Genomic DNA, 17332 nt, shown 5'->3' with positions numbered 1-17332 from the left:
CCTCTGCCCTGGAAAACATCCATCAGCTAGCTAGCTACTTAGCTAAACAATGTAAGGTGCATAATCCATGGCTACAAAGCTGCTGGCTCGCTAGTTACCTACTCTGTAAGTTCGCTTAACCTAATAGAAAGTAATATAAACAAGTTGATAAAAAAGTAACTAAAAGAAACGTGTTTTATTATCTTATGAATCAATTTGTTTCTCAACTTCAACTTCAACTTCATCACTATGGTCATCTCCATAGTAACCAGAGACTTTTTCTGCCATACATTCCTATGAACTACTAATCCTACTAATCCTTAAATTATGCCCTTACCTAAGGAAATGTTTGAAGGGCTCTATGCAACACCGTTAAACAATTCCCTTAAGTAAGGGAAAATGATTCCTTAAGGTAAACCCTTAATGGAAATACTTAAGATGTTTTATGGTCTTAACAGGCACTCAAAAGCCTCCACACGACTGAAAACCAATGATGAAAGAAACACACAGGGTTTAAAATTAAAGAGTATACCACCCCAATGAATTCTACTATCTAAAAGCTAACATGACTCAACTTCTCACGTCACTGAAAAACGTGAGGGCGCACATGCAAATCCTTTAACAGGTCTTCTCAACATTCCCATTGTTCATTATTGGGCAATACCTACAAGGGACAGGATTTCAAAACAATTTCATACAATGTATCCATTCAGGTAATCTGAAGAGACTTGAAGAGAGTGTCTCTCAATTTCTATATTATATAGGGATTCTACGGTTTAGATTAATATTTATCTGAACTTCAGGGTACGGAGTGGAGCGATCTGTCCCAGAGACATCAAATCCACAGGACAGTCTCGATATAACCCACTAAGATATCAAAGCCTGTGACTATGTCAAGGCTCCGGTCGCTGGATATATTTTTAATATTTATGCAGACAAGAGAAAAAATTTCATAAACTAAAACAACACTCTGAATTAGGCATGAAACACAACAGGATATTGCAGAGAGATTATGCAGTTTCTTTTTCACCCGTGCCTGCCCGACGACCATACCACAGCCCTGGGGCCTGCAGTAATTGGAGGGGGGAAACTTAAAATTACCTCTAAAAGTTTAGAGAGCTTTACAAGTGCTCTGAACTCGATGGTTACAGATGGAGCTGCAATTTTATGTGGGCCAGCGTTAAACATAGCCAGGTACGGACAGTGACAAGCGAGAGGTCGGAGTACAACTTTGTGTTGTGATAATTACTTTTTCCAGCCAAGACACCGCATGAAACAAACGCAGTACAACTGGAAGTACAGGAGGACGCTGGAGGAAGCTGGATGAGTCTGGAGGACCTGGAAGAGGCTGGAGGAGGCTAGTGAAGCCTGGAGGAAGCTGGAGGATTCTGGAAGAGGCTGGAGGAGGCTGGAGGATACCGGAGGCGCTGGAGGACGCTGGAGGCGCTGGAGGACGCTGGAGGATGCAGGAGGCGGTGGAGGAGGCTGGAGGAAACTGGAGGAGACAGGAGGAGGCTGGAATAATCTGGAGGCGCTGGAGGACCTGAAAGAGGCTGGAGGAGGCAGGAGGAGGCTGGAAGAATCTGGAGGCGCTGGAGGACATGGAAGAGGCTGAAGGAGCCTGGAGGAGGCTGGAGGCGGTGGAGGAGGCTGGATGAGACTGGAGGAGGCTGGAGGCGGTGGAAGAGGCTGGAGGAGACTGGAGGAGGCTGGAGGACGCTGGAGGAGACTGGAGGAGACTGGAGGCGGTGGAGGAGGCTGGAGGAGACTGGAGGAGGCTGGAGGCGATGGAGGAAGCTAGAGGAGGCTGGAGGAGGCTGGAGGACGCTGGAGGAAGCTGAAGGAGGCTGGAGGACGCTGGAGGAAGCTGAAGGAGGCTGGAGGCAGAGGGGAGTGTTATGCTTGGATTTGAGCACAGCTCCAAGTTGTGAGCACCCACTGGAATCTGCCGCTGGAAAAACAATACGGGGATTAGCTGGGTTTTCTGGAGAGTTTGGTCCTAAATGGAAACGTCTCATCTGTTTCCTCTGTGTGAATAGCTGGAATTCCTAAATGCCTTTGTCTACTGCCTGAGTGTATCAAACACAACAGGCATCATTCAAACGTTCCTGACTACAGTGGGCACAGACGCATAACAACTAAATAAGGACTTTAGAGGGATTGGGTTGAGACACTACGACATATACACACACACATGTTGTACATGTAAAAGCACACACACTACATATGTATAGCCCACATTTGTGACATATTATGGCAGCGAATTATTTCCATAGTCTTGCACATGTATAACCACACCCATTTGCAAACACAAACTTATCGCCTCAGAGACAGAGACACTTTCTTCCACTTTCTCTAAGACTTTCTGTAGACCTCTAAATCTAAATACATTGCTCATTAGAAGTGTTTATGCAAACCTGAATACATTTCACATTTCTGTTTATGTTTAGTTTGAGAACTGAGTGTTACAATCCAACATGGATGGAATCAATACTGCCTATTGTAGGGGTTAACAGGAATTCACGTACGTATGACTAGGCTGTGTGTGTGTGTGTGTTTGTGTGTGTGCCTGCGTGTGTGTGTTTGAGGCCTTTCTGAGGTCTGAGTGATTGGGAGGCTGGGTTGTGTAGCGTGGGCGCACACACACACACCCACGCACGCACGCACGCACACAGACACACACACACACACACACACCACACACACACACACACACACACACACACACACACACACACACACACACACACACACACACACACACACACACACACACACACACACACACACACACACACACACACACACACAGCCTCCCATCCTGAGACAGTCCAGCGGCTCCACTACACTGAGCCGAATTGTTAGCATCTGGTAAGCATCTCCCTAGACACACACACCTACACATACACACACATACATTAATACAGTACCTTCAGAAAGTATTCTTACCCCTTGACTTATTCCACATGTTGTTGTATTACAGCCTGAATACAAAATGGATAAAATGTATTTATTTTCTCAACTATCTACACACAATACTCCATAATGAACAAAGTGAAAACATATTTGAAGAAATGTTTGCAAATTTATTGAAAATGAAACACAGAAATATCTAATTTACATAAGTATTCACACCCCTGAGTCAATGCATGTTAGAATCACCCTTGGCAGCTATTACAGCTGTGAGTCTTCCTGGGTAAATCTCTAAGAGTTTAGCATACCTGGATTATTATTTTAGGCTTGCCATAACAAAGGGCTTTTCAGTTTCTATTAATTTGTATAAAATTCTAAAAACATAATTCCACTTTGACATTATGGGGTATTGTGTGTAGGCCAATGACACAAAATCTAAATTAAAGCCATTTTAAATTCTGGCTGTAACACAACAAAATGTGGGAAAAGTAAAGGGCTGTGAATACTTCCTGAAGGCACTGTACACATGAATACAGTACAAACACACATACAGACACACATAAACATACAGTCCGCCTGTTTCCCTTCCTGTTCTACGTGTCACCAAACTGACATAAGTGCCAGAGTTTGAGACACACCCAGTGTACAGCAGCAAGAGCAGTCCAAATAAAATGTATACGCCAAAAAAAAGAAAAAAGTGCAGGACCAAAACAGTGAATTATTCCCATAACTTCCTAGAATTCCCAGAATTCACTTGAAAAATCACTGTGATGCTACATACAGTACAGAGCTGAGAGAAGATTCACATCTGGAACATATTTTCAGCTACAACACCTACACACTTACTAATTAATGCATGATGTGTCTGAGGAACTTAGAAGGCTCACTATAAATTCACTACTTTATGAATTCATGTAAACATTCCCATTAAATGTAGCTAACAATGTAATGCAGTGGTAAGTGTTAATTGACTAACTGATTTACACTAAACTGAATTTAATTTAACACTTAATTTTATCACTCACCATTTTTCACACTTTCACAGCCAGTAAATTAAACCAAATAATTGAAAAACAAATATCGCCTGAATTTCATAAAAATAAAGATACAACAGGTATTTTTGTGGTATTAGGCTATGAGCATATTGCACAAAAATAATTATGTTTTGGATGGTTTACTTAAAATGAGGAAGAACATTTCTGACAAGGGTTGTGAAACTCTGAATTGAGCAAGATGAGAGATTTTTGCAGACATTCCTCTGCTCCATAGCCTCTTCTTCCACTAGACTACTACATATTTCTCTGTGTTTGGTCTGGATAAAACATCCATTCACTTAATACTTGTGGGACATCTAAAAATGCCAACCTCCCATTTAAAGGGATTAAGTGTATGCATTGTTTGGTTATGTTAACCAGATGTGTTGTTTTTTCATGATCTGAATCCCTTCTTAAAAAACATTGAGCTAGTGAAAATAAACATGACTTCGCCCCCTACACAGATTGTGGACTAATTGTGTATTTGGACTAAAATGTTCTTAAGGTTGGAGGGCTTTTTCCATTTGCTAAGAGATGCCAGGGAGTGACAGTTTGACATTGATTAGTGTGTTGACTTGTGGAGATGGAGAGTTTTACCTGTAAAGAATACAACCACACAGCTATTTATACAGCGACGAGCTATACGGCTCCCATTATAACAACGCTTTTTTTCAATGGAAAACCTGTTTTTGAAACATTCTGCTAAAAAAAATACTGTTACTACAAATGTATCCATTTTCAATAAAAAAAAAAAAACATTTCTTATTTTATAATGAAAATAATCTGGAATGAAAAAGAAACAGTCTTGCTCTTGGAAACAATGCATCCTGAATGTACAAACAATAGTCTCTAAAGGTATTAAAATTGTCTTTAAAGCAACCCATCTAACATCTATCACTAACCCTAACTGTACTGGCCCAGCAACTGTGTTCTAATCCAACAAATGTGACATTTTAGGTTGGCCACAAACCAATTTCTATGAAGTACCAAATAAGATCTAAGTTGGGGACTATTGTGACATCAATGCCATCCAGAAAAGACTCCACCTTCATGTTTTACCCATGTACACAGCAGCTCCTAAATGTATGTTTAAAAAAAATCTCTCTTGGCCTGCTCTGTGGAAACTAGAAATGGCCTATGGATGGATACTGTCAAACTGGGTCCTGGTTGCACCAGCTGGGTTCAATTTCATACAGTAAATATACTGTGGTCACTGAAATGGAACCTATAATGGACCATAAAAATGGCTTTGATTGGCTCTATTCAGAAGAGTGGGCTGTGAACAACATTCACCACTGACACCAGCTTGGTTCTGGGCTCAGCTGGTGGGGAATTACTAGAATGGAATGGGTACACTCAATATGGCCGCTGGCCCAGACATCATAGAACTTTGACTTGAATGGTGATTCTAGTGATTATATACCTATGGTGGGGAGAGGGACTCACCATACACTTGTTAGGCTTCTCTCCCGAGTGGACTCTCATGTGGATGAGGAGTTTGTAGCGGGCGTTGAAGGGCTTGTAGCGGCGGATGCAGCTGGCCCAGAAGCAGGTGAAGTCCTCCCCTTTGCGCTGGTCAATGTGCACCTTCTCGATGTGCCTCACCAGCTCCTCCTGCTGCTCGTACGTCGCGCTGCAGTCAATCCAGCGGCACACCTGCTTGTCGCTGAGTGGCCCACCGTCCTCACCCTCAGCAGAGCCCGAGGTCTTGGGTCCTGGAAGGATGGAGGAAGATGCTGATACAGTCTGGTTCTGGTTCTGGAGGTGCAGCAGGCCCCCCGGGCTGGGGCTCCCGTACTGGTGCAGGTGGTAGGGCGGGGGCATGGAGGGCAGTGGGGGGGCTGGGTGGTGGGGGTGAGGGCGGAGGTGGCTGGCCGCAGCACGGCCAGTCAGGTGGTGGTGATGGTGGTAGTGGTGCTGAAAGAGCTCCTCCTCGCTGGGGGAGAAGTCGTCCAGGGGCTCCTGTTTCAGAGCTCCACAGCCGGCCCTCTGACAGCCCCCCTCCAGCAGAGACACGTCCCCAAGCAGCCCTCCTGTCATCAGGGTCCCGCTCATCAGCAGCCCAAGCCCCTCGGAGCCTCCTCCTGCTCCACCTCCACCCCCAGGCCCCGGCTGCATGGAGCCAGGCCCCTCACACAGGCCCTGGGTCTGCTGCTCCGGCTCCAGAGATGACACAGAGGAGGAGGAGGACGATGAGGAGAGGGACAGCAGGCAGGCGGCAGGTGAGGGTAGCTGACAGCTCTCTCGCAAGGCGGTCTGCTGGGGGCTGCTGCACTGCTGGGGGGGCAGGGGCTTGCGGGGGGCAGCCCGGAAGGAGAAGCCGCCGCTGGGCTGGGGTGAGGGGTTCGTCCGGAGCCCGTTGACACAGGCCACCACGGACATCTGGGAGGAGCAGATGATGGCGGTGATATCGATCCCCTCAGTGGCAGTGACGACGGCGTTCGCTAAGGCATTAGCGTTGCTGCTGGCAGTGGCGGACTGGGAGGCCAGCGACAGGCAGCGTCTCTTCAGGCTGCTATTGGTGAGCAGCCGCGGTGAATGACGGGAGCCACCCTGGGACAAAGACAGCGGGGAGGAGTCATCTTCATTATTAAACGGGTACGCCACATCCACCGACAGAGCACTGCCTAAGTTACCGCCGCTGCTTCCACCACTGAGAGGACCCTCCATCTCCTCCCGCCGGACCCCAATGCCTCCCGTGCCACTCTGGAAGCCACCCTGGGTGGTGGTGGGGACCCCCAGTCCCAGGGAGATCTTGTAGCCCATGGAAGCCTCCTGTTTGATGGGGTAGGGGAGAGGAAATGCCCTGGCTACGTTGGAGGTGCCGCAGCCAGGGCCGGGCGAGGCCAGGGATCTCTGGAAGGTAGAGGACCTGTAGAGGGGAAAAACACAAGGCAGGGAATCTGAGCAGAGCAAGGCTTTTAGGACAACACCGGAGAGTATGTGAGCACTATTAGCCACCCGCTGTTGATAGATAAAGGCCACGGCTGTCTGGGTCCTGCCAAGTCATCCTTCCCACAGGCTGCAGCTTTCAGACCCCGTACAACAACAAGGCTGTGAGATTTAGACCTGGCCTAGCGGGATCGCTACCTCTCTTTCTGCTACCTCACTCTCTGTTACCTATCTTTCTCTCTCTCTCTCTCTCTCTCTCTCTCTCTCTCCCTTTCTCTCTCTGTTTACAAAAAGAACATCTCCCCCCAGAGAGCCCAGATAGGACTGAAAGTCTTAGTCAGCGAGCCTAACAACCACATCTCACAGACAGTGAACTTTTCAGACTAGCAGCCTAACAACCACATCTCACAGACAGTGAACTTTTCAGACTAGTAGCCTAACAACCACATCTCACAGACAGTGAACTTTTCAAACTAGCAGCCTAACAACCACATCTCACAGACAGTGAACTTTTCAGACTAGCAGCCTAACAACCACATCTCACAGACAGTGAACTTTTCAGACTAGCAGCCTAACAACCACATCTCACAGACAGTGAACTTTTCAGACTAGCAGCCTAACAACCACATCTCACAGACAGTGAACTTTCACAGAGAAATTGGAATCAGTGGATCGATGCTACACAGTTAGTGAATTTTGGTGTCCCTTTCAAAGCAGGGCAGCATCCACCAGAAACAGATGATCTGGGAGTGATTTCATGAATAAAGGAAAGGGGACCTTGAGCCCTGTGAGTAGTTATGAATGGGCATTTATGGCTAAGAATAGGAGAGCGGCAGATAGAGAGGACAGAGGGATAGGCCATGGATGGGGCTTCTGTGTAACAAGTCTGACAGGCTTTGATGACACAAAGGGGTTAAACCTAACCCTACATGTTGGGATAAATAGGAGTCACCTGGTTAGTTGGCATAATGGCGGCCTGTGAAGGGTCAGCGTTGACAATACTGTGTATTATGGTGAGAATCTTGCCCCAGGTGAATGGTGAGCCAGGTCGTATTTCTCCATGTGTCGCTGTGATCTCCTACATAATCATTCCTGTCAGTTCATTCATTATGGATTTTGTGCAAAGCTCTTGAGTGATGTGAGAAGGCCCCTCTTTCTCTATCCTGTCTCCATGAAGGAATCGTCTTTGTCCTCCGTCTCTCTCTCTCTCTCTCTCTCTCTTATTCTTCTTTCTCTCTCTATATCTCTTCTTTCTCTCTCTCTCTTCTTTCTCTCTCTCTCTTCTTCTTTCTCTCTCTATCTCTCTTATTCTTCTTTCTCTCTCTATCTCTTCTTTCTCTCTCTCTCTTCTTCTTTCTCTATATCTCTTCTTTCTCTCTCTCTTCTTCTTTCTCTCTCTCTCTCTTCTTCTTTCTCTATATCTCTTCTTCTTTCTCTCTCTTCTTCTTTCGTTCTCTCTCTCTCTCTCTCTCGCTCTCTCTGTCTCTCTCTCTTCTTCTTTCTCTATATCTCTTCTTCTTTCTTTCTCTCTCTCTTCTTCTTTCTCTGTATCTCTTCTTTCTCTCTCTCTCTTCTTCTTTCTCTATATCTCTTCTTCATTCTCTCTCTCTCTCTTCTTCTTTCTCTATATCTCTTCTTCTTTCTCTCTCTCTCTCTCTCTCTCTCGACGCACACTGGGAGAAAATGCTGACGCTAGCTGCCTGGCTGGATAGAGTCTGATTTTGCCAGAGTCAGTAAAGAGTGAGAGAGAGAGTCCCCCCCTTTCTTTCATGAGTGCTATTTCCTGTTTGGCTGTACTGATGGCATTCCGTGACAATGTGAGAGAATTGAATGTCTGTCCAGAAGCACTTTATGGTCCGCATCCCAAAAGTTCCCTATATTGTGCACACTACTTTGGACCAGATCTCAATGGGCCCTGGTCAAAAGTAGTGCACTGCATAGGCAATAGGATGCCATTTGGGACACAATCGGTGTATGTGACTGTAGTCATAGAGGACAGAGAGTTGAAGGGGATGAGCCCATAACTGCAATGAGACTACACAGAGGTCAGAGAGAGTGATGGCAATCTGTTTCTGAGCTGAGAGTGTCAAGTAGAATCAAGAGACAATCCCTGTCGCTCCTCTATGACAGAATGTCACATACAATAACACAATCATTTTTAATCATTTCATTTGACGGATAAATTATGCCGATTATTGTAGTCATGACCTGTGTAGGGCTATCATCATCAACTTCATCATTCAGAATGATAATATCCTCTAGCAGGAGTAGAAATAAACATAGCAGTGCAGGTGTTTTCATAGGATTAGTGGTAATATTTCAGATGTCATGTCAAATAAATAATCTGATCAATTGACGTGCTTAATCTGTTTCAGTCCAACCATTCTCTGACTCAGAACCTGAGGTTCAGTGTTGTTCTCACCTGGCGTCGGCATGCTGCTGCTGGCGGTCCTGCAGATGGAGGGTGTGTGTGGGTGTGGGCCGGTCACAGTGGACACTGTCGTAGTGACCCCCTGGACCTGGCTGGCACCCCGGTGGCACGGCCACACTCTTCCCACTCTGTCCACAGCGCATCAGTGTGCCCTCACTGCCCCGCAGATCTGACCCACTCTCCTTCTCTGGGCAGTAGGCACCGCTGCACCCGCCGTTGACTGGAAAACACAACCGAGATAAGATAACAATTTATTAATATCATACTAATAATATATGCCATTTAGCCAAAGCTTTTGTCCAAAGCGACTAAGAGTCATGCATGCATACATTTTCTTATGGGTGGCCCCAGCGGGAATCAAACCCACGATCCTGGCGGTGTTAATCCCAAGAGGAGAAATGTGTTTGCACAAGAAAATACATACACCAATAAATACACAATGATGATGACAATCGCAACACTGTAACCCTCAGAGTCACTAAAATAAACCAGTATTTCTTCATCTCCAAAGGGGACATTTCTGGAAGTTGTCTCACTTAGCCTGTTTCGCTAATCTAACGACAGCGCAGACAGATTAATAACTGCCATAAAGTGCAACAGATTTCCTCTGAGACGCTTCCATCAGTGACATGTTGAAATTGCATTAGATTACAATGACTCTCTGGAGGTAAAATGGCTGGCTGTGAGTTTGTGGATCCGTTGATATGTGTAGGGATTGTGTGCTCTTTGGTGAACTTTCAAAGATGATGACAGCAGTAATGATGCCAAAAGATTGACTTGTGTAAATCCATGTTGAACTGTATAACACAATAACACTTCATAGTGTGGATGTCATACATCCTGAATGGCTCAGTTTGGGATTTTGGGTTCAATTCCCGCTGGAGCCACCCATATGTAAAATGTATGCATGACAAATTCGCTTTGGATAAAAGACTATGGTAATGGAATGTGTTAGTACTGTATGGGAAAGCTAAACACAATCTAACAATTAGCAAATTATTTGTGTTCCAAATGCTTGTGCTTGACTATTTGCTATTGAAGAAGCACTTAGTTAGCCTACAGCTGGGCACACATGTACATCATTTTTATTTGATGAGGGGGAATACGTTTGATTTACACATACTACACAAGGATTTTGTATTCATATTCCGAGAGATATTTTGCTGCACCACTAGCATAAACAAGCTATATTTAGCAGGAATATATATATATTTTTTGCTTTGAGTTGGTCTAACAAAGTCATTCCATAAAACATATGAAAATATGAATAGAAATCTGAAATGCGACACATTTGTGAGCGAAGGGGGGTTGTGTATGGGGAAATATTTGCAGAAGGAAAGACGATAGCCCCGATACTCATTGGTGTGTAGGCGGCCACATGTCCCTGCTCCAACCTCCCTAACTCAATTTCTCAAATTCAATTTGCTCATAATGATGTTATTGACAATGTTATCCCCATGACATATTATTGATAAAGGCAGCCAAACACTTCCTGATATAAGAGAATAAAAAGAAGAAGGGATGGAGGTGAAGGGCAAGAGGAAGGAGGGGAGGATAGAGACAGAGGAAGAGAAAACAGAAAGATGTAAGAATAAAGACAGAGTAAAGCGACTGTCACATCCTGACTCTTGTAAGATGTCATTTTCTATAGTAGAGTAGGTCAGGGTGTGACAGGGGGTGTTTTGGGTGATTTTCTATGTTTTCTATTTCTATGTTTAAGTTCTAGTTTTTCTATTTCTCTGTTGTTGTTTTTGGGGTTGATCTCCAATTGGAGGCAGCTGGTCCTCGTTGCCTCTAATTGGAGATCATATTTAAGTAGGGTTTTTTTCCACCTGTGTTTGTGGGCAGTTATTTTCTGTTTAGTCTCTGTACCTGACAGAACTGTGATCTGATCGTTTTCCGTTTGTTATTTTGTCTTTAGTATTTTTGAGTTAATAAATATCATAATGAGCACTCACCAATTTGTAAGTCGCTCTGGATAAGAGCGTCTGCTAAATGACGTAAATGTAAACACGCTGCGCTTTGGACCCCTCTCTACGGCAGTCGTTACAGCAACGAACAAGGAGAGAGATAAAAACAAGATGTGTTTATGAGAGAGAGAGAGAGAGAGAGAGAGAGAGAGAGAGGAAAAAGAAGTGAGCTCCCAATGGTGCATTCCAGGCTGTGATGCATCCCAACAGTATGCTCACGATGGTGCTCCTGTAAAACACTGTGAGGGCCCTCGGGGACAGGCCAAATTTCTTCAGCCTCCTGAGGTTGAAGAGACGCTGCCGTGCCTTCTTCACCATGGTGTCCATGTGGTTTGACCATTTCAGCTACCCTGAGGTGTGGACACCAAGGAATCTGAAGTTATTGACCATCTCCATGGCGGTCCCATTGATGAGGATGGGGCGTGTCCAGCCTGGTTCATCCTGAAGTCCACAATCAGCTCCTTTGTTTTGCTGACATTAAGGGAGAGGTTGTTTACCTGGCACCACATTGTCAGAGTGTCTACATCTTCCCTGTAGGCCGTCTCGTCGTTGTTGGTGATCAGGTCTACTACTGTCGTGTTGTCAGCGAACTTGATGATGGAGTTGGAACTGTGTGAGGCCACACAGTCGTGGGTATACAGGGAGTACAGGAGGGGACTGAGGCCACCGTGTTGAGAATCAGTGTCAAGGAGGTAATGTTGCCTAACTTCACCACCTGGGGGTCCGCCTGTCAGGAAGTCCATAACCCAGTTGCATAGGGAGGAGTTCAGACCCAGGGCTGTGAACTTTGTAATGAGCTTATAGGGCACTATGGTATTGAAGGCTGAGCTGTAGTCGATGAACAGCATCCTCACATATGCATTCCTTTTGTCCAGGTGGGTAAGGCCGTGTGCAGTGCAATGGCAATTGCGTCGTCTGTGGATCTGTCGGCAGTAGGTGAACTGGAGAGGTTTGAGTGTGTTGGGGAGGGAGAAGGTGATGTGGTCTTTGACTAACCTCTCGAAGCACTTCATGATGACGGAAGAGAGTTCTACTGGTCGGCAGTCATTCAGTTCAGTTCATTTTCCCTTTCTTGGGCACTGGGATGATAGTGGACATCTTGAAGCAGGTGGGTATAGCGGGCTGAGCTAGAGAGAGACTGAAAACGTCTGAGAACATAACAACCAGCTGGTCTGCCCATGCTCTTGCGAGGGTTAACACGTTTGAATGACTTACATTCATCCTCAGTGGAGACAGTCAGTATGTAGCCCACGTTGAGGTGGATTTGCACAGAAAGAGAAAAGACACAAAGGAAACTTTTGATTATGAAATTGGCCCCCAACTCCCAAATGTTCACTGTGTTTGCTGAATGAGGTAGGCACATTCCTTCATGTGATGTGGGAGTGCTGTGCAGTTAAATGCTTCTGGGACAAGATAAACAATTTATTTTCGAAGTGCATGAATGTAAATATAATGCTTTACATCTATTATGTTACTTCACGATGCTCCTTGAATCTCTCAATCAATCAGAGACGATTACTGTTGGCAGGCAGCACTGTCGCAAAAAAAACATGTTAGAAGTTATATCATTATAATTATCGACAGAGCGAATAAATGGTGCTAGTCAAGGAACAATTAAGGCCTGGACAAATACACTTGACTCTGTAAATAATAATCTAAGCTAAAGCCCAACACATACATAGAAACAAAATACAGTATAGCTATACCTATTTTGTATTGTTTGGAGTGATGGAGACATGTTGACTGGATAGGGGTTGGCGGTGGAGGCCACTTTTTTCCTTTTTACATACTACATTTTATATTACTTTGTACTATTAAATGTTTGATGTTCTCTTGGCAGAGAAAAGTCACAACAGAAAAATATATATGGAAAATTATACATGAAAATGTGATATGACCCAAATATATGCAGATAGGAAAAGAGAGACAGGTAATGAATAGAGCGAGAGAGAGAGAGAGAGAGAGAGGCTAGGGGAGAGGTGGAGAAAGTCAGGTAAACACTGCAGTGTCACTGAGGGACTATGGGAGGCATGCTGGTTTCATTCAGAGCCATAAACAGAAGGAAATAACTATTTCAGCTCTGCTCTGTTTTCAAGGAATACAAATGGTTCTGTTTAATAAGTCCTGGATCGTTAGGCTATGTCTTATTTTTTTATTTTTTTTATTTTGGCTGGGCATTTCCACAGTTATCATATCCAACTGTGTTTGTAAAAACTTCAAGGCCTGTTGATCGATGGCCAAGTATTTCTTGCCTCATCTCTGTAATAAGAGTAATTCAATCAGGATGGCCAGTCATGACATGAGTCAGGACAGAATCAACAAGAATTAGGATTAATGTATACTATGGCCTTGACTGTATATAACCTTTCACTTTTTACAGTCACACACAGGCGCACGCATACAGTACAGTGCCTTCAGAAAGTATTAACCCACACCCCTTGACTTTTTCCACATTTTGTTGTGTTACAGCCTGAATTTGAAATTGATTAAATGTAGATGTTTTGTTACTGGCCAACACACAGTACCCCATAATGTCAAAGTGGAATTATATTTGTAGAATCTTTTTCAAATTAATAAAAAAAATCTAAAGCTTAAATGTTTTGAGTCAATAAGTATTCAACCCCTTTGTTGTGACAAGTCTAAATAAATTCAGTAGTAAAAATGTGCTTAACAATTCCCCTAAATAGTTGCATGGACTCACTCTGTGTGCAATAATAGTGTTTAACATGATTTTTGAATGACTACCTCATTTCTGTACCCCACACATACAATTATCTGTAAGATCCTTAAGTCGAGCAGTGAATTTCAAACACAGATTCAACCACAAAGACCAGGGACATTTTCCAATGCCTCGCAAAGAAGGGCACCTATTGGTAGATGGGTAAAAATCAGACATTGAATATCCCTTTGAGCATGGTGAAGTTGTTCATTGCACTTTGGATGGTGTATCAATACACCCAGTCACTACAAAAATACAGGCATCCTTCCTAACTCAGATGCCGGAGAGGAAGAAAACAGCTCAGGGATTTCACCATGAGGCTAATGGTGACTTTAAAAAAGTGACAGAATTTAATGGCTGTGATAGGAGAGAACTGGGATGGATCAACAACATTATACTTACTTCAGAATACTAACCTTATTGACAGAGTGAAAAGAAGGAAGCCTGTACAGAATACAAATATTCTAAAACATGCATCCTGTTTGCAACAAGGCACTAAAATAATGCTGTCCTGAATACAAAGTGTTATGTTTGGGGCAAATCCAATACAACACATTACCGAGTACCACTCTCCATATTTGCAAGCATAGTGGTGGCTGCATCATGTTATGGGTATGCTTGGAATTGTTAAAGGAAAATGCCACCCAAAAATGATCTTTTGGTATTTGTTTCATTAGTCCCAAAATGTTTTGCTTGTCAACAATCAAGTTTTCAAGATATGTAACTTAAAAAATTTCAGAAATCATCCCTGTATGATGCATTTTGCATCATATGATCCTAAGTCACCTATATTAGCTTGACATTTTTTTCAGATATCAAAAGAAGAAGAAAATTGACTTACTTTAAAATGGAGATACCCTCTATGGCGCTGCCCATGCTTTCCCACACGTCATAATGGCAGAGATACAACGTTATAATCTCTAAACAACCCTATGAAAGATACTTATCTCTACGAAGGAGAGGATGAGATGAGGAATATGGTTCTGGATCAGGAAATAGTGACGTACAAGTATGAAGGAGATGTTGTAGTGGGCAGTGGTGGAAATGGACTCAATTGTCATACTTTAATAAAAGTATAGATACCTTATTAATATAAAGTTACTCAAGTAAAAGTAAAAGTCACCCAGTAAAATACTACTTGAGTAAAAGTCTAAAGGTATTTGGTTCTAAATATACTTAAGTGTCAAAAGTAAATGTAATTGATAAAATATACTTGGGGACGGCTGGTAGCCTAGTGATTAGAGTGTTGGACTAGTGACCGAAAGGTTGCAAGATTGAATCCCAGAGCTGACAAGGTAAAAATCTGTCGCTCTTCCCCTGAACAAGGCAGTTAACCCACTGTTCCTAGGCTGTCATTGAAAATAATAATTTGTTCTTAACTGACTTGCCTAGTTAAATAAAGATAAAATAAAAAAAAAATTAAATATCAAAAGTAGAAATAATTTCAGATTCCTTATTTTAAGCAAAGCAGACGGCACCATTTCCTTGTTTTTTATGGATAGCCAGGGGTATACTCCAACACTCAGACATCATTTACAAGCGATGCATTTGTGTTTAGTGAGTCTGCCAGATACGAGGCAGAAGGGATCACCATGTGTTGTCTTGATAAGTGCGTAAATTGGACCATTTTCCTGTCCTGTTAAGCATTCAAAATGTAATGAGTACTTTTGGGTGGCAGGTAAATGTCTGGAGTAAAAAGTACATTATTTTCTTTCGGAATATAGTGAAGTAAAAGTAAAAGTTGGAAAAAATATAAATAGTAAAGTAAAGTACAGATACCCCAAATAACTACTTAAGTAGTACTTTAAAGTATTTTTACTTAAGTACTTTACACCACTGGTAGTAGCAGGAGAGGGACACTGGTCATTAGGGGAAGGAGAAGACACACTGTTTATGCTAGTTTAGGGCTAAGAGCTAGGAGCTGACCAGGGTACGTCATCGTACTGGTTATGCTAGTTTAGAGCTAGGAGCTGGCCAGGGTATGTCATCGCACTGGTTATGCTAGTTTAGAGCTAGGAGCTAGGAGCTGGCCAGGGTATGTCATCGTACTGGTTATGCTAGTTTAGAGCTAGGAGCTGGCCAGGGTATGTCATCGTACTGGTTATGCTAGTTTAGAGCTAGGAGCTAGGAGCTGACCAGGGTATGTCATCGTACTGGTTATGCTAGTTTAGAGCCAGGAGCTAGGAGCTGACCAGGGTATGTCATCGCACTGGTTATGCTAGTTTAGAGCTAGGAGCTAGGAGCTGACCAGGGTATGTCATCGTACTGGTTATGCTAGTTTAGGGCTAGGCGCTAGGAGCTGGCCAGGGTATGTTATCGTACTGGTTATGCTAGTTTAGAGCTAGGAGCTGGCCAGGGTATGTCATCGTACTGGTTATGCTAGTTTAGAGCTAGGAGCTAGGAGCTGGCCAGGGTATGTCATCGTACTAGTTATGCTAGTTTAGAGCTAGGAGCTAGGAGCTGACCAGGGTACGTCATCGTACTGGTTATGCTAGTTTAGAGCTAGGAGCTAGGAGCTGACCAGGGTATGTCATCGTACTGGTTATGCTAGTTTAGAGCTAGGAGCTGGCCAGGGTATGTCATCGTACTGGTTATGCTAGTTTAGGGCTAGGCGCTAGGAGCTGGCCAGGGTATGTTATCGTACTGGTTATGCTAGTTTAGAGCTAGGAGCTGGCCAGGGTATGTCATTGTACTGGTTATGCTAGTTTAGAGCTAGGAGCTAGGAGCTGGCCAGGGTATGTCATCGTACTAGTTATGCTAGTTTAGAGCTAGGAGCTAGGAGCTGACCAGGGTATGTCATTGTACTGGTTATGCTAGTTTAGAGCCAGGAGCTAGGAGCTGACCAGGGTATGTCATCGTACTGGTTATGCTAGTATAGGGCTAGGAGCTAGGAGCTGGCCAGGGTATGTCATCGCACTGGTTATGCTAGTTTAGAGCCAGGAGCTAGGAGCTGACCAGGGTATGTTATCGTACTGGTTATGCTAGTTTAGGGCTAGGAGCTAGGAGCTGGCCAGGATATGTCAGAACAGGCCTAAACTACACCAGGTCACATGTTCTAAAGGCCTGAACTACACCATATAACCAGTCTGTCCAGAACAGTCACTCTCTTTACAATAAAACCAATGTCACTGCCTCTGTACTGAAAACCTATAGAGGTCCTATATTCCATAAAACATACAGACTGAATGCTCGGCTGATTTAAAGCTTTGCTACAACAACTGAATCAGTCATGCTCAGGCTAGGGGAAAACAGGCTTCTCAACATATGGTGGCTTGGAATGGAACCAACAGTAAATTCAGTTAATATTGAATATGCCATGGTAATTCAGCATTGTTAGTATATCATTGTGTATGTTAGGGCTGGCTTGCTCAGGAGCTGGAAACCAGGGAAAGCA

At 43.9% G+C, this 17332-nt stretch overlaps 1 protein-coding gene across 1 annotated transcript in view; it reads right to left on the bottom strand.

Moving 5' to 3' along the window:
* The window catches only part of LOC106574011 (uncharacterized), a 155192-nt gene that overhangs the window by 85655 nt on the left and 52205 nt on the right, over nt 1-17332 (bottom strand). Inside the window, exons 3-4 of the mRNA XM_014149511.3 lie at nt 9241-9469; nt 5373-6798 (exon numbers count right to left, since the gene is read on the bottom strand). Of these exons, the coding sequence (XP_014004986.3) occupies nt 5373-6798; nt 9241-9469 (1655 nt within the window). The remainder of the gene's footprint in view (nt 1-5372; nt 6799-9240; nt 9470-17332) is intronic.

This window comes from Salmo salar, chromosome 16 (assembly GCF_965601325.2).
Source record: "Salmo salar chromosome 16, fSalSal1, whole genome shotgun sequence".
NCBI classification, from domain to species: Eukaryota; Metazoa; Chordata; class Actinopteri; order Salmoniformes; family Salmonidae; genus Salmo; species Salmo salar.
Note: the sequence above shows the minus strand (reverse complement) of the source record. Positions and strands in the feature narration are given on the sequence as shown.